The sequence below is a fragment of the Pipistrellus hanaki genome, assembly GCF_964339955.1.
Source record: "Pipistrellus hanaki genome assembly, chromosome: 9".
Lineage (NCBI taxonomy): Eukaryota > Metazoa > Chordata > Mammalia > Chiroptera > Vespertilionidae > Pipistrellus > Pipistrellus hanaki.
Window position 1 is genome coordinate 80,052,475 of NC_140511.1, and position 23,097 is coordinate 80,075,571.

General features: G+C 40.8%; 1 protein-coding gene across 3 annotated transcripts in view; it reads left to right on the forward strand.

The window, feature by feature from the left end:
- TOP6BL (TOP6B like initiator of meiotic double strand breaks) overlaps positions 1 to 23,083 on the forward strand; it is a 37,647-nt gene extending 14,564 nt beyond the window's left edge. Inside the window, exons 6-15 of one of the 3 annotated variants that reach the window (XM_084895087.1) lie at positions 2,001 to 2,056; positions 2,432 to 2,503; positions 3,733 to 3,930; positions 6,570 to 6,721; positions 8,090 to 8,236; positions 11,628 to 11,749; positions 13,009 to 13,119; positions 16,202 to 16,297; positions 21,608 to 21,686; positions 22,733 to 23,083. In XM_084895087.1, coding sequence (XP_084751213.1) covers positions 2,001 to 2,056; positions 2,432 to 2,503; positions 3,733 to 3,930; positions 6,570 to 6,721; positions 8,090 to 8,236; positions 11,628 to 11,749; positions 13,009 to 13,119; positions 16,202 to 16,297; positions 21,608 to 21,686; positions 22,733 to 23,055 — 1,356 coding nt within the window. In that variant the 3' untranslated portion in view covers positions 23,056 to 23,083. The remainder of the gene's footprint in view (positions 1 to 2,000; positions 2,057 to 2,431; positions 2,504 to 3,732; positions 3,931 to 6,569; positions 6,722 to 8,089; positions 8,237 to 11,627; positions 11,750 to 13,008; positions 13,120 to 16,201; positions 16,298 to 21,607; positions 21,687 to 22,732) is intronic. The other 2 variants (XM_084895089.1, XM_084895088.1) reach the window with 2 other exon arrangements.
- Positions 23,084 to 23,097: the final 14 nt, after the last annotated feature.

Genomic DNA, 23,097 nt, shown 5'->3' on the forward strand with positions numbered 1-23,097 from the left:
AAATATATGTTTTATTGATTTCAGAGAGGAAGTGAGAGGGAGAGAGAGATAGAAACATCAATGATGTGAGAGAATCATTGATTGGCTGCCTCTTGCCTGCCCCACATTGGGGATTGAGCCCGCAACCCAGACATGTTGCCCTTGGCCAGAATTGAACCTGGTACCTTTCAGTCCACAGGCTGATGCTCTGTCCATTGAGCCAAGTCAGCTAGGGCAGTGGTCGGCAAACTGTGGCTCGTGAGCCATATGTGACTCTTTGGCCCCTTGAGTTTTTAGCAAAGGCCAGCTTAGGAGTACCCTAATTAAGTTAACAACAGTGTGCCTACCTATATAGTTTAAGTTTAAAAAATTTGGCTCTCAAAAGAAATTTCAGTTGTTGTACTGTTGATATTTGGCTCTGTTGACTAATGAGTTTGCTGACCACTGAGCTAGGCCACTAAGGCAATCTTGGTGTTGGTGATGTGACATAGTTGGGAGCCCTTGGGTATAGAAAGAGTTGTCTTTTGGGTTCTTATTTTTATTATTTATTTAATTTTTTAAAAAACTCACCAGAGGATATTTTTCCATTGCTTTTTTTTCCTTTTCTTTCTTTAAACATTTAACCACCTTTATTTATTTTTTTTAATTTGTTTGTTTTTGTTAATCCTCACTTGAGGATATTTTCCCATTGATCTTTAAAGAGAATGGAAGAAGGAGGGAAAGACAGAGAGAAACATCAATGTGAGAGAAACACATCGATTGATTGCCTCCTGCAGGAGCCCTGACCAGGGCCAGGGCTGGGGAGGAGCCTGTAACCAAGGTACATGCCCTTGACCAGAATCAAAGCTGGGACCCTTTGGTCCCCAGGGTGATGCTCTATCCACTGAGCCAAACCGGCTGGGGATCCATTGGTTTTTCTGAGAGAGTGAAGGGAGAAAGGAAGGGAAAGAGGAAGGGAGGGAGGGAAGAAGAGAGACATGGATGTGAGAGATGCATCATCAACTTGTTGCCTCCCACACATGCCCCTACTGAGGACGGGGAGCGAAATACAACCCAGTTGTGTGCCTTTGACCAGGAATCGAACTCGAATCTCTTTGGTCCTTAGGCTGATGCTCTAATCATGCAGCAAAACTGGCCAGGGGCTTCTATACTGTTTTATTGTACCAATTTGGGTATTTCTTCCCACTCCTCTGTGTTTCCTTCTTTTTTGTTAAACCTGGTTGGTAAATAAGGAAATTTTGATAAAGTATTTTGAACTTGGGAGAGCAACTTTTTATTATTATTTGCAGTTAGATGTGTTTATAAAAATGCACACAATTAAGTATGCTTATATTAATTCCCCTATTTCCCCTCTTGTTGGCTTCCTACTTTTTTTGTTGTCAGCATGATTCAGTGCTATTTCTTGCCAGTCACTATTCTAAGTGTTCTCCATGCACGTACTCATTCAACCCTTGTAACACTCCACATAACCTAGGTTTTATCATCATCCCTATTTTATAGCTGAGGAAACTATGGTACAGAAGTTAAATAACTTGTAGAGCCAGGATTTGAGCACAAACAGTCTGACTGTGGAGTCCCTTATTATTCATTATGTTACATAGGAAGAAAAATATAGGTTGAAGGTAGGAAATAGTGAAATAAATTGGAGGGAGGACAAAAAAGTCAGATGGGGCAGGGGAAGAAAAAGCAAAGAAAATGAGCATGGAATGTTTCTTGTGTGATAACAATGGAAAGAATAGGGAGAAAATTGATATAGTTCCTTTAAGAAAGGGAAGAAAAGATACATTAGAGGAACAGAAGACAAAACGGTAGGATTTCCTGGTAATTTGTGACTGCTTGGGATTGTAGTGTTAAGATGCAATATATTTAAGAGACAGATTTTGAACACAGACAAGTGTTAATTATGTTTAGGGATGGTGTAAGTGAAAAAAAGATGATATAAAAAGTATCTCTTTTAGGTATGGAAGTTTTAAATCTCTATCCTGGTTCATGTTAAATCTCATACACCATTTATTTTGCAGATTAGATTTAATTTCAGTGTAAAGGTGAATGGTATCCTCTCCACGGAAGTCTTTGAGTAAGTCCTTAAATCCATGGCTTACATTTATGCCATAGCTCTAGAGCTTTTCTCAGTCATCATTGTCCTATTTCCAGTAGGTTCACAGTCTTACTTATTGAGCCAAGTTCATTTTGAAACTAATATTCTGAGACCCCCACATTTTATTATTCTATATTAGCTTTTAAAATAAGTAAATAGATTCATCTAAACCTTTTATGTCTTTCCCTTTTGCTAGAGTGAGTGAATTTTAAAATTGTCATTTTCCCTTGGCTAATTGGCTACTCAATTCCAATAATTTCTGGGGGTGGTAGTAGTCATAATACCAAAATTTGTACCAGGCAGAAATCGGTATTAGAATTTTGAGATATGGCTTAGCTTTTTATTGCTTTGCAGGGCAAAGAATGAACCTACTTTGAACCTGTCGAATGGAATTGCTCTTGTCGTAAACTATCAGCATTATCTGAGGTGAAGGGGAAAAGCATTGTTCCTCTCCCTGTTTACTTTCCTATTATGAATATAAATGTGGCAGAAGTTGAAAATGGTCTCACTTGTCATTTCTTAGTACCAGATGCCAGAGTCTCTATAAGAAAAATAAAGTAAAACTTTTAAGCTAATTATATTGAAAATTACTGTTATTCCTGGCTCCTTAAATATATTCTGATTGACCTGAGGACATGTTCTTTCTCCTCTCCATGTCTTATTTTCTCCTGTAAATGAAACAAAACATACCCTGCTGTTTCCAATCCCATTTAGACATGAGAAGAGAGGACTGAATTTAAAAGGTACTTGAATTCTTGGTTAGATAGATACAATGGCTACAAAGAAATTCTTTGTGTATTATTATTTGTGCATCAGCATTTTGCCTAGGTTTGGAAATCATCTCTCTCCCTATCTCCACATTCTTAAAACTGCAAATAAATCCATGGAGGAGGTGATATGTAATATGGAATAGACAGAATGCCTCCATTAGAATATTTTTTATTCTTTAATACATGCAGAAAAACAACACCCTCACTCCATATCTTTATCTAGTAATCTTAAAGTATCATACATTCCTTACAGGTAGACATCTTCTATCATAACTTTAAAAAGAGAAAAAGACGATGCTTATAGACACATTTTCCTGGGCAACTTGATTAGCTTGGAGGGAAAAAAGATTCATTACTCCTTTGTATTTAGAAAAGAGCTGTTGGAAAGTAACCAAATATTAAATTTCACTAGATTCTTTTTAGGAGAGAAAGGTGTCCTCATTTTTTCTTATTATTGCTGTCAAACAATAACTTCAGACCTCTTCAGGGGAAGCATGTGTGGGAGCAGTCATCCGAGAATAGGGATGCCAGTTTTAGGTTATCTGTGATGAAGGAACCCCTCACTCCCACTTCTGCCATGCTGATCTCTGAATGATCTTGGAAACTTCTGCTTAGCACCATAGAGTAATTAGTGGATGAAATTCATTTTTCAGAAAATAAAACTGCCACTAGTGGCAGCGAAAGCAGGAATCATGATACCATTCCTGAAATGCCGATTTGTCTGCTCTGTCTATTGCTTGTGCTTCCCTGAGTGGGACGCAAGTTATTGATACGGCAGGTTATCTGGCTTTGCACATGCTAGAGATCATAAAAGGAATTTTGAATGCCTTTAAAAATAATTTCTTGAGGAAAAAAGCTAAATTTGTCTTCCTTGTTTTTTGACAGTAGACCAAAATTTGGTACAACTCAATTACTCTGCAGCAGAATCCATCCTGTACAAGGGCATCCAGTAATGCTTTTCATCCCCAATGACGTGGCTGGTGTGGACTTGGTGGGAGAGCTGATCCTGACTCCAGCTGCTGCTGTGTGTCCCTGCCCTGAGGTCTCATCCAACCAGCTGATGAATAGGATTTCTTCAGTTTCCATATCCTTCTGATGACAGAATTCATACAGTTGTCTTTGAAAATGAATTGTTATGCCCAAATTTTATAAAATCTTTTAGCATATAAACTCTGAGTGTAAAAGCCAATATGATTTGTATAAAAACAAAAATCCAATATGAAAGCCAAGCTGAAAGTTTTTCCAAGAAACTGAAAACTATAAAATGTGCTACATGTGCCACACTCTTTTCATATTATCCCATATAACTAAAGCATGGAGTGAGGCTGGAAAAGTCATTTGGGGTTGAATATGGTGACATTGAAGGCTAAACTACAGGTTCTGAACTTTGTTCTCTATGTAGTGGGAAAACATTGAGTGTTTTAGGAGTTTCTAGCTGCATTGTACAGGATAGATGGGAGAGAGAAGTCTGTAATCAGTAAAAAAGTAGACTGGACAAGAGGGATTGAATGCCTGAACTAAAAGTGTGATGAGTATGGAAAGGAGAGACTGAGAGACTTCTTATTGGAAGGAATCAACATAATGAGGTCATCAATTTATTGTTGGAACATGGAGAGATTAGGGGCAGAGAAATGAAAGGATATTGTTGAAAGATTCTCACACTTATGTGAGTCAGTTGTTACAATATCACTTGTAGACATGATAAGCTAAAGTTGTATATTATAAAGCCTAAAACAATCTCTAAGTTGAAATAACAGTTATAACTAATAAGCAAAAAAGGGGAGTAAATGGAACTATAAAATATGTCAAATCCAAATTAGAACCCAAAGAATAGAAAAGAGGAAAAAGAAAACAGAATACTAGGAACAAATGGAAAACAGACAACAAGATGTAGATTTAAACCGAAACATAGCGGTATTCTTATTAAATGTAAATGGTTAACCCAGTAAAAGACAGTCACATATTTTGACTCTTCAGATGCTCCTCTCTTTTTAAAAAAATTTTAAACATATATTTTTGTTGATTTTAGAGAGGAAGGGAGAGGAAGAGTTAGAAACACCAATGATGAGAGAGAATCATTGATTAGCTGCCTTCTGCATGCCTCGGGGATTGAGCACGCAATCGGACATGTGCCCTGACCAGGAATTGAACCTTGACCTCCTAGTTCATAAGTCAACACTCAACCACTGAGCTGGCCAGCCAAATACTCCACTCTTATTCTGAGTTGGCAGAATCTCAAAGCTTCCCTGGCTCTAAACAGTGAATGTGTTGGCCTTAGCTCGTGTTCTTGGATTTGTGATGGAGACTTAATTTATGGGCAATGCCAACCTTTGTTTTGTTGTGACTTTCCATAATGCCCCAGTGCCTACTGGATAAGAATTTCAGTCTTTACACTGAATGCCTTGTGTTTATCTTATTAAAAAGATGAAAACAAAGAAAACTAAAGGGAAAATATATTATGGCCTCATTAGCCTTGGTTCAGGGTACAAAAAAGAGTAGGCAGTGGTTCTTAACCAGGTAATTTTGCCTTCAGATGACATTTGACAAAGTCTGGATACATTTTTAAAAATATATATCTTTTATTGATTTCAGAGAGGAAGGGAGAGGGAAAGAGAGACAGAAACGTCAATGATGAGAGAGAATCATTGATTGGCTGCTTCCTGTATCCCCCTCCCCCAATCGGGGACAGAGCCCAAAACCCAGGCATGTGCCCCCGACCAGAATCGAACCTGGGACCTTTTAGTCTGCAGGCCGATGCTCTATCCACTGAGCCAAACCACTTAGGACTGGAGACATTTTATATGTATTTTTATTGATTTCATAGAGAGGAAGAAAGAAGGAGAGAGAATCATTGATTGCCTGCCTCCTGCATGCCTCACACTTGGGATTGAGCCTGCAACCTAGGCATATGCCCTGACTGGGCATCAAACTATGCCTCCTATTTCATAGGTTGATGTTTAATCACTGAGCCATGCCAGCTGGGCTCTGGAGACATTTTTTATTGTCATGAATGGTAAAGGCCAGGGGTGTGGCTAAACATTCTACAATGCACAATACAGCCCTTCTTCCGAAACACACAACAAAGAATTATTTGCCTTAAAGCATCAATAGTGCTGAGATAGAGAAACCCTGGGTAAGAGAGAGAATAAGAGTGGGAAGGAAACCATTTCAGGGACCTGTCCTTCTTTGTCTTAGAGAATAGGATTAGAGAAGGTGAGAAGGAGTTTCCTTATCAATCTGAAAATACTAAAAAAAACTTATTGGAAAATATTCCTTTGTGTATACTTTTATTCTAGCACATATTACATTGTATTACAGTTTACTGTTTTACATATGTTTCTCTTACACTATAAATATAACTTGAAAGTAGGTATTAAATCTGGATATTCATCTTTGCATCCCCAGAACTTAGAATGATGTTTAACCTGACATATCACTTAAATCTATGATTGAATGAGTAGGATGAATTAATAACTAATTGCCCTAATACTCTACCTGTAGCTCATACTCATTGAACCCAGAATAAATTTCTGAGGATTCTAGTGGATCTATCTATCTCTGATACCTGACACCTATTTTCAGTGTATAAAAGGCTTAATATGTAGTTGCCTGGCACACTACTTTATTTCTGGGAATGTGAACCAGGTTAATGTTATATGTTTGTCTTATGCAAATGAATACATATAAAAACTAAAATTTGAAAGTTTTCTTTAGCACCTATACATATTTCTATATGGACCTTCCGGTCTGCCTCTGATATTGCCAAACCAGGAACAATCAATTACTACTGTCTTCAAAGATACCTCTTATTTCATTGACTGGAAGAAGTACCACTTGTGTATGGTGCCCAATTTGGATCTCAATTTGGGTAGAGGTATATCTTTCTCTTTTTGCATAGGAATCAAGAAAACTGGAGGGAAAAAACAAAAACAAAAACAAAAAAATCAAACTGGAATGTGTGGGAGGGAGGGAGGGGGTCAAAAAAAATCAATAAAATATATTAAAAAAATAAATAAATGAATAAAAAAAAATCAAACTGGAGAATATCAGAGAAATGCAAAGAAGCATAAATACCAGGTGTGAGTCTGAGAGACCACTTGGAGTGAGGCAAATGGTGTCAAGAGACAAAGCCCCATCAGAGCTTAGCGGTTTTTGCATTCCATATGATGCTGGTTCTCTCACTTCCTCTTTTGCCTCCTTTATTCCTGGAGTAGCCAGTGGCCTTCATCTTCTGTTGTACCTCAATCTGTCAGTTCTGGCATTTTATGTCAGTAAGGGAGCAATTGGATCTTTGTGGGAGAGAAATGTTTCCTAGTGAGATGAGAAGATCCACATAAAATTTCTTAGAAAAAATTAAAATACCACATAAATACAAGGCAGGAGTATAAATATTATAGTAATAAAGCTAGGAACCTGGTGGTAATATTCATGTAGAGCCTAACCAATATTAGTTTTGGGTGAATCATGTTGATAGTTGTGATGCCTGAATTTTCTCACTTAATTTTGGAATTTAATAATGTAGAAAATTCCCCTTGTCTCACCCCCCCTTTACTCTGAAGGACAGATCAGGGTCACGTGGAGGTACTTTTCTATATGGATCTGGGTGGAATTTAGGTTATCCTGATTGTATTCTAAAGGATAAAGGTGCTAGAAAGTCACCACAGGGCATCAGATTACTTGGGAATACACAGAGTATTCTGATTATAAATACAGATTTTGGAGTCAGTTTAAAACAGTTCCACCACTTACTCTCTCATGTTGGGCAACATAATTAACCTCTCTATGCCTCTTTTCTTATGTGTATGCCATAGTGTTGTGAAGTCTAAATGTTGAGCTAGTACATGTAAAGAATTTAATATTGTACATGGCATAGAGTAAGCATTCCATACAAGTTAGCTGTTATTACTCAGGCTTGACTCTGACCTCTGACGCTTACTAGTGATACCTACCTTAGGAGGTTGTATAAGGGATGCATGAATTTATTATAGAATGCTTCTCAGTGAGTGCTAAGGAGTGCTGTTTGGTTTGCATCTGGCACACCTACTTGTTTTGATGTTCTTCCTGAGAATCACTTTATTTGCTTCTGTCCTGTAGATAGAGAAATAAATTCAGGAGGAGAAGGCAGTGTTCAAATTTAGATTTATCTCAGATTTTTCTTTTTTTGAGGTATAGGTTCTTTATTCAGTTAGTATTTTGAAGGCTTTATTTATCTTAGAATACTGTGCAATATTTTGTTCTCTAGATATGGTGCTTCCAGATGTGAGTTATCAGGTGGAATCCAGTGAGGGGGATCAGTCTCAAAATATGGATCTTCAGGAACAAACTTTGCTGCTTATTCTCTTTATGGATTTCCATAGCCAGTGTCCAGTCAAGCAAATGGAACTCTGGGGTAGGTATAAGAGAATGGGGCTGCCAGCCTGAGTGTGTTTACATGTTAAAAGAATAAAGAAAAGGAGACTTTAGCCCAGCCAGTGTTGCTCATGAACCAGGAAGTCCAAGTTCAATTCCTGGTCAGGGCATATGCCTGAGTTGCGAGCTTGATTCCTAGTTAGGGGCATGCAGGAGGCAGTCGATCAATGATTCCCTCTCATCATTGATGTTTCTGTCTTTCTCTCACTCTCTCTTCCTCTCTCTCTGAAATCAATAAAAGCATAGTTTTTAAAAGAAAATGAGACTTTATATGATGCACATATCTGAGTTAGATATACTTCTGTAGAATAATGAATTTCAATAGAGAAAAAACTTGCTTAAATAAAGTAAAAAATTATATGGAAAATATCTATATCTTCTTTTTTTAATCCTCATTGAGGAAATGTTTTTATTGATTTTTATAGAAAGAAGAAGGGAGGAATGGAGAGACAGAGACTGAAACATAGATCAGTTGCCTCTGTACTTACCCCAACCAGGGATTGAACCCAAACCTAGGTATGTGTCCTGATTAGCAATCAAACCAGCAACCTTTAGATGACACTCCAGTCACCTGGCCAGGGCAGAAAGATCTGAATCTTGAAGCATTACTTAAATGATGACATTTCTGGATTTGGTTGACTAGAAGTCAGCAGACACTTCCTATAATGCTCCCTATAGGGTATATTACCTTAAATGAGTTTTCAACCTTAGCTGCACAGACTATTGCTAGGAGATATCAAAGGCCCTTCCAAGTCTAAAGACCGTCTTAAGACAAAATCTGTGATATTTTGGCCCTAGCCGGTTTTCTCAGTGGTTAGAGTGTTGGCCTGCATCGGGTCAAGGACACATACCTTTTTGCAGTCTTGATCCCTGGCCCTGGTTGGGGCATGTGCAGGAGGCAACCAGTCAATCACCTCTGTCCCTCTCCCCCTCCCCCTTCCCCTCTCCCTTCCCCTCCTCTCCCTTCCCCCACCCCTCCCTCTCCCTTCTTTCTCCGTCCCCCTCCCTTCTCCCTCTCCTTTTTTTTTTTTTTTTTTTTTTTTGCTCAGGCCTTGCCATCCTTTTATTCAATTTGGGATTCCCTTAGGCAATTTCCAGTAACAGACAGACTATCTTCTCAGTAAGGATTTTCATGACAATCTGGTGGGGAAGTTGCTTCAGCTACCATTATCTGACTAAACAGTCAGTGCCTAGCTCTGACCCTTGCCAGGGCTCAAGGAGTCCCTCTCCTTCTTAACAACGACAAAAATCTGTGATATTTTGGCTTTTTTAAATTTAGATCTAACAGGAACACCATATTCAGTCTTATTTAGGATGACATAAAATAAAATCTGATACCATGCTCTGAATCTATTGAACTTATCTACTAGTATGAACTCATATTCCTCAGAAGCCAGTGTTGCCTATCAATCTTGTGGTACTGTGATAGTTTAAATATATATTTTATTGATTTTTGTACAGAGAGGAAGTGAGAGAGATAGAGAGCTAGAAACACCGATGAGAGAGAATCACCGATCAGCTGCCTCTTGCACACCCCCTACTGGGGATATGCCCGCAACCAAGGTACATGCCCTTGACTGGAATACATGCCCTTGACCGAAATCGAACCCGGTCCCTTCAGTCCCCAAGCCGACGCTCTATCCATTGAGCCAAACCGGTTTCAGCGGTACTGTGATAGTTTAAACACCTCTGTTTAGCTTGGGTTGAAAGACCTGCAGCATCTCAGGTAGTTGTATTTATACTGGATTAAATGAAAATGCATTGCTGCATTAATAAAAATAGTATCTTTTAAAATGCCTTATACATCTGGTAGTTTAGGACTAGCCTTTGAAGATGTGCTATGAGGGTAAGTAGATACTGTATAGATGAGATACTAGTATATGGATATAGATATAATAATTCCCCCCCCCCTTTTCATATATTCTTAAAAGCTTTCTCTAGACTCCTTTTGGGAAACAGATTGTGCAGAACCACCGTCTGTTTCCAGTGTCTTAAAAAGCCACTTGATTGGCCTTCTGCCCACCTTGTCATGGTAACTTTTCTATGATTAACTCGTTATTTTGCCACAATGTTAAAGGCATCTGTTGGTATCTACAGTTTTAGGAAGAAACTTGTAGCTTTTTAATTAAATATCTGTTTTTAAAAGAGTTCTGGCTGATTTCTTGAGGTTATTATTAGAATCAAACTGTAGAAAATAGTAATTCAAATGACATCATCATAGCAGTAGCAGTATTTTCCCTTTGAATATTACAATGTACATTTTAAAACAGTTCATTTATGTTATCCCAGTTTATCTGCACAAAAATACCTGTGAGAACAGGTGATATAAAACCATTTTCTGTATTTAAGTGAGAAAAGTGAAGTGACTTGTCACCACTAGTTGGTAGCAGAAATGACCCTAGAATCTATGTCCCCTGATGTCAGTTCCAGGCCCCTTTGAGCAGACCACATATTACCTTTCCTTCCAGTAGAGCAATTTGGCCTCCTGCTAGAAAACGTTTTTGCTGCCTTGCATTCTTAATGCAACCCCGAGACAAGCCAACCAGTCACCAGCTGTTTCACCATTGTATATTTGAACAGACTACCCAGTGGAGAGTAGAAAAATACTGAAAAAAGTAAGATTAATTCAGCATTTTTTCCAAGTGTCCCATAATAGGGGGGATTTGTCTTTCTTTGTTTCATCAGGATAATAAGTGCTAACCTATTGCTTGATGACATATTTTGCCCAACTCTCTCACATTTTAACTTTTCCGAATGATGCTGAGCAGTGGTGCTTAAGGTTACTTTATCAGAGATAGTCACCCATTTAAAAAGACCTTTTACCAGCAGTTTTTAGAGTATGTTGTGAGTTTTTACCTTTTCTGTACCACAGCACATCTGAAAGGAGTGGTGACACACAGGCAATAATTGGCTCATCACGACGGTGATGCTCAGAGAGGAGTGCAGTAGGGTTAAACACTCTGCAGGAGGCACTCTCTCTCCTTTGGAGTCACTAGTATCGTGGTTTATAGTATGTGATGTGTATTTATGTTTCTAATATGAATGAAACAGGACCCACACTTGTTTCTTAAAAAGTAATGTTAGCCCGGGCTAGAGGAGTTCAGTCAGCTGGGCATCATCCTGTGCTCTGAAAAGGTGCTGCTTGGATTCCCTGTCAGAACACACCCCTCATCCCCAAATGTCATCGCTCACTTAGTTTTCCTGAGCTCTCTTTCATTTGTAAGTGGGAATTGGGTGAGCTTGTATGTTGTTGGTGTGTGTGTGTGGTCTAAAACAGTAATTATTTGTGGGTAGGAGTGAACTAACACATGAGCAACAGCTTTGCAGTGGTCATGCTCACTCAGGGCTATGAACACTCTCCCTGCCTTTAGGAATTCACACTTTGCTCACAGCTCATCTCAGTGCCATCCTCCAGGAGAGCCAGAGCGCGGTGCAGGATTCCATCCAGTTTGCTATGGACCAGGCCTTGGAGCAGCAGCAGCAGGTTGCCAAGGTAATAAGAAATTGATAATTTTCTTTTTTAAAATATATTTTATTGATTTTCTTACAGAGAGGAAGGGAGAGAGAGAGCTAGAAACATCGATGAGAGAGAAACATCGATGAGAGAGAAACATCGACCAGCTGCCTCTTGCACACCCCCTGCCGGGGATGTGCCCGCAACCAATGTATATGCCCTTGACCGGAATCGAACCTGGGACCTTTCAGTCCGCAGACCGACACTCTACCACTGAGCCAAACCGGTTTCTGCGAAATTCACAATTTTCTTTCTCCTACTCTCTTCATGAAATGATAGCTAGAATATATGGTAAATAGGGCCTGAGACCCTGTCCTTCCTAATGCGTCTTCCTCTCCTCTTTTGTCCCCTGAGCTGATCACGTATACTGCATCTAGCCTACAAACTCAAGGTTTAACGTACATTGGTCACTGTAACTAGCTGGTTAGCTTTACCCCCCAGTAGGTAAGTTTGAGTAAACAGGGAAGGAATAATAGAGAAAAGTGACTCAATGCTCTTCAGCCTTACCCCTACATCTATCTCCCTTTCCCTCACATCCTTCTGGAGCTTCTGCTCCCATTTCCTAACCCTTATAACACACTTTCTCTTATTTTACTTTAAAAAAAAAAAAAAAAAATATATATATATATATATATATATATATATATATATATATATTATTGATTTTTTTTACAGAGAGGAAGGGAGAGGGAGAGTTAGAAACATCGATGAGAGAGAAACATTGACTAGCTGCCTCCTGCACACCCCCTACTGGGGATGTGCCCGCAATCAAGGTACATGCCCTTGACCCGAATCGAACCTGGGACCCTTGAGTCCGCAGGCCGACCTTCTATCCACTGAGCCAAACCAACCGGTTTTGGCTCTTATTTTACTTTCTAAGTTCCTTCACCCTGTGTACTTTTGGTAACATATTTCTTCTTTTATATGGCCAAAACAACCTCACTAAGAAACCAAAGCTTAAAGCTTTCTGTTTTTAAATTGGAAGCGTATCTATTTAATGACCCAGTGTCTCATTGCTTGTCTTTTCTGAAAGTGTCTGTGTCAACGAATCTTCCTGTGAAATAAGAAAACATTTTTTACTTATTTCAGTCTTAAGTGTCCTTTACATGGCATGGTCTCAGTAACTATTGTTGATGGAGGGAAGAATTGTGAAATCTTGCTCTGACTGAAATCTTTGGTCCCTGAGGGATTCTCTGAGCCAGCAGTTTGTGGTCTCCCTTACGTGTTATGTTTCCTAGGTTCATCAGAAATTCCAGACCTCACTCCCTGTGGCTGTGAACTCCATCATGAGTATCGTGACTGGCAGCACCAGCTGCAGCTTCCGAAAGACCTGCCTTCAGGCCCTTCAAGTTAGTGGGAGGTTGGGGATGCTTTAAAGTGACAGAGTTTTAATGACATTATAGTGCTTTTAGGAACTTAGTAATATGCACAGTGCTTTAGGAACATTATTGAGTGAGATCCTGTTGTGAACCTATATAGTACCAGGCCTATGGTAATTGCCGGGAGAGAGAGCGAGAGAGAGTGGGAGCAGGAGCACAAGAGAGAGCAAGAGAGAGCAGAACGAGAAAGAGAGCGAGAGCGAGAGCGAGCGAGAGAGAGAGAGAGAGAGAGAGAGATCTCAATGTGAGAGAGAAACATCAATTAGTTGCTCCCTGTACACACCCTGAATAGAACCTGCAGTTTAGGAATGTGCTCTAACCAGGAACCCAACCCAAAACTTTTTGGTGTATGGGATGATGCTCCAACCAACAGAGCCACCTGTGGTGAGTGTGTTAAGAAGTATTTGTTGAGCCCTGGCTGGTGTGGTGCATGTGGGAGGCAACCAATCAATGTGTCTCTCTCACATCAGTGTTTCTCTTTCCCTCTCACCCTCCCCTCTCTCTCCCTCTACCCTCCCTCTCTCTCTTTATCCATTCTTTCCACTCTCTCTAAAAATCAATGGGAAAAATATTCTCGGGCGAGGAGTAGCGCAAAGAGAAATATTTGTTGAATGGATAGTGGTGTGTATACTATTTTATAAATGAGAAAACAAGTTATTTAGAATTTCTACTTCCTTTAGGTCACACAACTAGTTATGAGCAGAGTTAGGATTAGATCAGTGATTCTCAATTCCTTGTTGAAGAATGTTCTATTACCTCATGATGTCAGGATACATGAAAATAACTGAGCAGCCATCAGTATGACATTTATCTGGCAGTATGGAATGGTATATAACAAGTTTGGGAATCAGAGGCCTAAGTTCAAATCTTAGCTTATTTATTTATTAGCTATGTAGATTTAGGTCTGTACTTAACTTCTCTGAGCTTCATCTATAAATTGGAAAAATTAATAGTACCTCTATTGAGTGATTATGAGGGTGAGGGCTACATGTGAAAGTACGTAACATATGGTAGGTTCTCAATAGATGTTATTTCTTTCCTTCCTTTTGGGAATGTGTGCTGACCATTTGGTATTATTAATGAGGTAACTTATTTATTCCATATCTGTGACTTTATTTCTTAAATTTTCTTCTTGAAGAAAATATACACATTTTATTTTATTTTAATATATGTTTATTGATTTCAGAGAGGAAGAGATAGAAACATCAATGATGAGAGAGAATCATTGATTGGCTGCCTCTTGCACACCCCTCACTGGGGATCAAGCCTGCAACCCTGGCATGTACCCTGACCAGGAATTGAACCATGACATTCTGATTCATAGATCGACACTCAGTCTCTGAGCCACACTATCCAGGCTACACATTACATTTTAAATAATAACTTATAAACTTTACCAGTCTAATTTAACATTCTGGCGTATTATCTCATATATTACACTAGAGGCCTGGTGCATGAAAATTCATGCACTGGAGGGGGGTCACTCAGCTCAGCCTGCCCCCTCTCACAGTCTGGGAGCTCTCAGGAGCGGGAGGCAACCCGATGATCAGGGGGAAGGTGACACCCATCACACCTCTGCTGCACCAGCCTCGGCCAGCCCTGGTTACCTGAGCCTCCAGTGGCCCTGGGTGGCTGGGCAACTGCCATCCGAGGCTTGCCTGCACCTCGGGTTGGCCCTGGGCAGCTGGGGGGCTGAGAGGACTGGGGAACTCTGGAGGCAGGCATGCAGGACCTTGCCATGCCCCAGCAGGGCTGAGGGGACTGGGTGCCACCATCTTGTGGCTGTAGGCGCTGCCATCTTTGAGGGTGTGGCAGTCAATTAGTATATTCCCTCATTATTGGCTGTGGGCGCCACCATCTTTTCGATGGTGTGAGGGTCAGTTAGCATATTCCTTCTTTATTAGATAGGATAGCTGTAACCAAAGTGTTCTGTATTTATAGATAACTTGACTTTTCCCTGTTTCAGCTGTTTTAGAATTTGTATTGTCACCTGGTATTCCACTATGTCAGTTTAATCTAATTTAATAAAACATTCCCCTAATGATAAACATTTAAGTTGTTTATATTCTTTTTGCCAGTATAAATAGTGCTTTAGATAATATCTTCTACTTTCTGAATTTCTTCATCCTGTGTATTTTTGGTAACACATTTCTTACTTCATATGGCCTCCTTTTCAAGGAATAAATAACCACATTAAAAGATCAAAGCTTAAAGCTTTTTGTTTTTAAATAGTGTCTTATTGTTTGTAACTGTAGATGTCTTATTTCTTTTGAATTATTTCCTAGAATAAATTTCTATAAGTGGAAGATGCTAGGTCAAAGAGTATAACACCTTTATAATCTAGTGCATTTTATCATAGTTTCAACTTCCTGGTTCATGTGGACAGTATAGCAGGCAGAGAAAAGAACACTCTACTGGCCGTCTTATGTCATCCCTAACTTTGGTACTAATTAGCAGTGAGATCTTGGGTTGGTCACTGCTTTTTGAATTTCTGTTTTCTTGTCTGTAAATTTAGTATGTTGCATTAGGTGATTATTCTGGTCCCCTTTAATTCTGATATCCTGCAATTTTATACTAAAAGGTAGACTGTTACCCATTCCTTAATGCAAACTGTATTATTTTGTTTACTTCCTCCCGAAAAGACCTAAGAAAAGTTCTTACATCAGCCTTAGTTGTTCCGAGGAACTTTTGCTCTCTTGGAACTTCTTTTAGAGGAAAGCAATTTATAAAACCCCTTCACAAACAGATGGATCCCTGGGATACTTATGTCTTATAGAGAGAAAAAACACCTTGTTTGAAAGATCTTGCTTTGGTAACAGAAATTGGAAGAAATATAGGAACCACTACTACCTGTTTAATGCCGAGTATCTCAGCCTTCTTCCTACTTCTCCTGTGCCCACAGCAGCTAACAAAACTCCTCACACGACGTGAGCAGTGTCTGTGGTTTGCCTTCCTATTTGTCTTGTCCCCTTTCCATAGGAACTTCCCGTGGGGACTTCTTTTTTGGGTGCCAATATTGGAACTAGCACCTTCTGTCTCTGACTCATTTCAGGCAGCTGACACACAGGAGTTTGGGACCAAACTGCACAAGTCATTTTATGAGGTCACCCAGCAGCGAGTGCTTCACTGCTCAAGTGAAGGGAAGCAGGTAATTGTAAAGCAACAATCAGTTATTCGGTGGAAATGTTCCATATCGAGGTGTGAGAGCCTGTATACAGGTACAGGTGCCTTAGATAACACAAAAGAAATGAAAGCATATGTCTACATAAAATCTTACACATTAATGTTCATTTCCGACATATTTCTTTAAAAAATATGTATTTTATTGATTTTTTTTTTTTTATAGAGAGGAAGGGAGAAAGAGAAAGAGAGTTAGAAACATCGATCAGCTGCCTCCTGCACACTCCCTACTGGGGAGGTGCCTGCAACCAAGGTACAGGCCCTTGTCGGAATTGGACCTGGGACCCTTCAGTCCACAGGCCAATGCTCTATCCACTGAGCCAAACTGGTCAGGGCTGTCATATTTCTACTAACCAAAAGTGAAACAACCTAGTGTCAGCAAGTAAGTGGATAAACAATTGTGGTCTGTTAATTCAAGGGACTACAACTATAAAAGAAATGGACTGCTGATACACAAAATAGCATGGAGCTAAAGTATAAGATGAGTAAATAAAATAGCCATACTGAATTCTTTTAAAACCTAGAAATGCAAGAGTACATACTATTATTGAATTTACGTACAATCCTATAAAATGCCAACTAAGCTATCGTCACAGATCAGTGGTTGCCTGAAGAAGGGCAGGTATAGGAGTTGGAGGGAGTGATTTTTAAGGGCAGGAGAAACTTCTGAGGGAGATGGATATGTTCATTATCTGGATTGTGGTGATGGTTTAACAAGTATGTACATATGTCAAAACATCAAACTGTACACTCTATGTATGTAGTTTATTATATGTACACAAGTTACTAGTATGCTTCAAACTTGTTTTTAAAAATTACAATTTTTAAGAGAATAACAGGACCTTTAGCACTTCTGCTCTTCTCTCCCTCTCCTGCTTCTGTTTGCTTGATTGGATGAGGACATTGAGATGCCCAGGCACTTACAGCATCTCATCGATTTTCCCATCCTCTTCTGCCCTGTAGCTAGAGAGGCAGGGGACAGCAGAGAAACCTCCGTAAATGCTCCCTTTTCACACCTTTTCCCATGGCTAAGGTGCCTTCTAGGAAGCACCTTCCTAGGACCGCAGGGGCTGTTCCGTTCAATTGGTTCACTGCAAATGCTCTGGCTGGTTTCCCTCCAACTTGGAAAGCTGCTGCTCACAACTTGCGCAAATAATAGTGATGTCCATTGTATCAGCTTCCTATGGTCGCTGTAACAAATTACATAAACTTGGTGTTTTAAAAACAACAGAATTTTATTATCTCAGTTCTGGAGTCCAGAAGTCTGAAATCAAGGTATTAGCAGAGCCATCCCCCCTCCAAATGCTCTAGTGGAGAATCCTTCCTCACTCCTACTAGTTTCTGTTGGCTCCAGATGTTCTTTGGCTCATCACTCCGATTATCTGCCTCCATCTTCACATGACTTCCTCTCAAATAAGTGCCACTGGATTTAGGGCCCACTCTGACTCCACCATGGTCTTATCTTCAGGTCCTTAATCACATCTGCAAAGATGCCTTTTACAAATAAGGTCATGCTCACCGGTTGGAGGGGAGTGGGTAGTAAGACTTGGAGATATCTTTTGGTGGGTCACTATTCAATTTAATATAGCCATCCATAGCTTCAGATCTCTAGGGGTAGGTTCAGGCTAAGGCATGTGCTATTCTCATAGCACCTTGGGTGGATGGGCAGGATCTAGAAGTACGTAAGGCTGTGCCGTCCTTTTGCTGGGGCCTCTCTGCGATCCCAGAGAGCCCTCAAAAGGAAATGATCTGCCCTCTTCTGTCCCATTCTGTTGCTATAGTGACGACTCAGCTTCAGGGCCATGCATAGTCCTGTTAACTTGACAGATGGCTAGTGAACCCAAGGTTCATGAATCTGTGCGAAGATTTCCACTTAGATTTTCACAAAGATCCTGTGAGGTAGGTTGTGGTTTTTCAATTTTATAGATGAAAAAAATGGCTAGAGAAAATTTCTAATTTGCCCAGAATCACAGTCAGTAAACAGCAAGGGTTGGATTTGTAGAGCGGTCTCCTGGCTCTGAAGATTAGTAACATTGTTACCTCACAGGACTGGGTCAGAAGCCCAGCGGAGATGAGTAATCAGAAGCATTGAGTAGAATTCATGCTTCTCCACTCAAGATTGTTACTGTTTTTCTCTGATAATGGCCACTTAGTGACAACTTTTGTTGTTATTGTTAATCCTCACAAGAGGATATTTTTCCATTGATTTTTTTTTTAGAGTGGAAGAAAAGGGGAGAAACAGAAACATGATATGGGAGAGACACATCTGACTGGTTGCCTCCCGCATCAGCCCTGACCAGTGCCTGCAACCTAGGTACATGCCCTTGACTGGAATCAAACCTGGGATCCTTCAGTCTGCAGGCCAACTCTATTCACTGAACCAAACTGGCTAGGGCTAGTGATAACTTTTTAATGGCACTTGAGTGGCACCCAGTGGCTTAGCTAAAAATTACAAGATCAATGATAATAGGTCAAATTCTTTTACCTCTAGTAGACCAACCAGTCCCTCCCTCCGTTTCCATTTATAACTGTTAAAATAGAAGTGCTGACCTCTGGAGTGGTAAAGAATAACATTATCTATGGCCATTATATAGCTTATGGAGGAAGAAATGAAAGGATATATTTTTAGAGTTTTCTAGAATATATGCCGGGAAAGGTTATGCCAGGAATAGAGATTTTCAGCTTGGGTATTAAAACAGCAGACAGTGGGCTGTGAAGCAGTCAGTGAGACAGTGCTCCAGCCTTCGTGTTGCAGATGTATGTGGGAACTGAAAACTTAAACTGAAGCAGGATCAATAACAGGAACACAGCTTTCTAAGGAAAAGTATTGTAATTTGGGTGGGGTGAGGGGAGAGCAAAACTAAGTGTCTCACAGAGTGTTAAATCCAAGGAGGCGTGTCCCAGGACAGCCAGGTCTGTCTGATCTGGGGAACCTGATGATGAGCCTCAGTGCTTTAATCTGAATGTGGGTATTTCCTTGTAGACCAATATCAAGATAGGAGGTTTATCTATTATATGAGATTTTCTAGGCTAGAGGGAAATAAAAGAATAAACTTTCTCTCAAGAAAAAATGTGGGGGATGGAGACTAGCTGGAAGGGGGAAATGTTTGGAAAATTTCCTAATGCCATTTCTTTTTTCACACCTTTGGGGCTACCATTACCCCTTCTATGTTCCCTGGGATGTAATTACTTAGAAATGGAAACTTTTTTAGTAAACAGTATGATAGAGTATTTGTTTTTATTACATTATAATTCGTGTGCCACAAATTTTACCATTTTAAATTGTACAATTCAGTGGTTTTAAGTATATTTACTATTTGTGCAATCATCACCACTAAATTCAAGAATATCTCCATCATGCCTAAAAGAAAACCTGTACCTAATTTGCAGCCAGTACCAAATTCTCCTACTCCCTTTTCTTGGTAACCACTATTCTACTTTCCATCTCTATGGATTTATCTATACTGGGAATTTTATATAAATTGAACATATAGTACCGTAAGTGGTCTTTTGTATCTGACTTATTTCATTTAGCATAATGCTTTCAAGATTCATCCATGTTATAACATGCAACAGTACTTCATTCCTTTATATGGTTGGACTAGAGGCCCAGTGCATGGATTCTTGTACCAGTGGGGTCCTTCAACCTGGATTTGTCCAAGGCGTGTCCAGCCCCTCTCACCCAGCCTCGATTGGCTGGATCCCAGCAGCAAGCTAACCTACCCATCAGAGCGTCTGCTCCCTAGTGGACAGTGCATTTCAGGCTACTGGTGAAACAGTCAAACGATCTCTTAGGCTTTTATATATATAGATACTATTGCATTGTATGGATGTACAATGTATCCCGTATCTGCAGGGGCTACATTCAAAGACTCCCAGTGGATACATGAAACCGGGAATAAAACCGAGCCCTATATATATTATGTTTTTCTCTATGCATGCATACCTTTTCATTTAAATGAATTAACATTTTTACACAAGCACTGTGATACACCAACAGTCAATCTGATAACCGAGATGGCCACTAACAGACAGGGCGTGTGTACAGTGTGGATATGTCCTAAGTGGAATGGAGTGGGACAGCATGAGATTTCATCACACTACTCAGAGTGGTGTGCAATTTAAAATTTATGAATTGCTTATTTATGGAATTTTCCATTTAATATTTTTGGACTGAGATTGACCATGGGTTACTGAAACCACAGAAAATGAAGCCATGGATAAGTGCCACATTTTATTCCCCCCTTTATCAGTTGGTGGACATTTGTGTTTCCACTTTTTGGCTATTGTGAATAATACTATGAACATTTTTTGTGTGCATATGTTTATAATTCTTTTGGGTATATATCTAGTAAAATTGCTGGGTCATAACTCTATATTTAACTTTTTGAGGAACTTCCAAACTATTTTCCAAACCAGCTGCATTATTTTACTCTCCCACCAATATTATATAATGGTTACAATTTTCCCATATCCTCACCAATACTTGTTATTGTCTCCTATTATCATCATCATAATAATGGGTGTAAAGTAGTATCTAATAGTGGTTTTGATTTGCATGTCTGTAATGACTAATGATGTTAATCATCTTTCATGTGCATATTGGGCATATGTTCCTCTTTGGAGAAATGTCATTCAATTCCTTTGTTAAACCATTTTTTAATTGGATTATTATTTTATTGCTGAGTTATATGAGTTCTTTATTCTTGATACAAATACTTTATCAGATATGATTTGCAAATATTTTTTCCATTCTTGTGTTGACTTTGCATTTTCTGTAATGTCTTTTGAAGCACAAAAATTTTAAACTTTGAAGAGGTTATCTATTTTCATACACTTGTATTCTTGAAAAACAAGGAGCTAGAATTGGGTTCTGATCTTAGTATCTTTGTTCCTCTGTCCAAATTGAACCAAATGTGGCAGGGCTTTGAAAGGCTACTGAGGACTATAAAACCTGCCCTGTGGTCATAGTTGAGCATTTACCCTGTGCAAGGTACTATGCTAGATATAAAGAGATGTAAGCATGATGAACCTTACCTTTCAAAGAGTTTGTGACAGAGAAAAATGGCCATCGACATATAAAATAATGAACCGGGGCATGCAGTAGATACTGCAGAGTCTGAGGGGACAGACAGTAGTGAGTGACCAGAGTCAGAGGAGTAGGGAATGCTGGGTAAGCTGCAAAGGCTCTAGCAAAAGGAACCGTGGAAGTTGGAGGCTGGGTAGGAGGATTCACAGGTGCCTTCTGCAAAACTAACTTAGGACTTCTAATTTTCAGCACCTGCACCCAGAGAAACACGATCCAGAGGAGAGCACAGAGGATGCACAGGAGAACAGCAGCCTGGAGCTCCGTGCAGGTAAGCTCCAGCTCTTCAGTCAGCTCTGCATCCAAGCTGGGACGTAAAAAGCATCACTTACAGCTTTCAAACCGCACCTTTCCCCGGAGCAGTCTGGCTGGGATGTGGTTGGCTCTCACCACTACTGTGGGGGTTCTGGGGCAGGGGGCGGCATTCCATTGCAAAAGCTGGTATGCTAGGACTAGAAAGTTCCGTTTGTGTAGTTAGATGTGCATGATGGGATGGTGCCCTGAATCCAGTGTGTTCATTCTTTTGATTTTTATCATTGATGCTCACTCATTCGTTTTGGTTACCAATCTGTTTGGGGCTCTGGAGGCTGCTCCTGGGTTGTGGGGAGGCGTCAGTGTATGTGATGTGGTGGTGATCATACTGCAGGGCCAGGGATGTAAACATGTAAATAACCACAGACTGGAAATAACCAGACACTGGTGCCTGAGCCTGTATGGTGCAGGTGCCAGGCACTGTTCTGAATTTCTAAAATGTATAAATGCTCTTCTCAAAATAATACTGAGGTATAGGTACTATCATTTTCTCATGTTACAGACGAGGAAATCGAGGCCCAGGTGTTAATAAACCTACCTGAGGTCACAGTTAGTAAATGGCAGAGCCAGAAATCAAACATCTGTCTCTGACGGGGATGCATTGTCGGACAAACAGTGAATCAATCAATAGCAAGGCTGCCTATTGGCACCGCCCAACTCGCTGAGAGAAGTGAGGTCAGACTTGGGGCAGGGCAATCAGAGCCTGGCAGGGAGGGAGGAGCTGGGAAGAATCTCTGCAGTGATCAGTGGACCAGTCCCAAGTGAGGGCTTGGTACAATCCACATGCCCCGGCTCAGGCTTAGCGGAGCCGGGACAGAGACGTGATGCCATTCTGCAGCCTCAGCCCGTGCCTGAAGGCCCGGGGCTGTGGGTTTGGGTCAGGACGGTTCTGAGGAGGGAGAGCAGATGCGCCGGCCCCGGCTCCTCCCTCCCTCCCTCCCTCCCGGGTTTCCCCTGAGGGTCTGTCCGGCACAGGCCCAGGGCTGAGTGTGCGTTCTCTCCTAGGGACCAGCGGGCTAGCGGCCAACAAGAAGCTTAAGGGCAGCCTCCCCCCGGCCGCGGAGGGAACACGGGCTTTCCGCTCGGCCGGGGCCCCGAGTCCGTCCGAGGCTCCTCTGCGCCGTGGGGAGCCCCCCGCGGCCTCCGAGACTCCAAGCGGAAGCAGGGCGGGCCCCGGGAACGCGAACTGCCCGGAGGTCATGAGGGCTGCGCGGGGAGGACGGGGACCCGCCGCCGAGGCGTCCTCCCCCCGGGCCCCTCCTCCCCAGGACGCGCTGTGGCTGCAGGAAGTCTCCAATCTGGCCGAGTGGCTGCGGCCCGGCCCCTGAGCCCGCCTCCCGCCTCCGCAGCGCCGGGAAGCTGGGCGGACA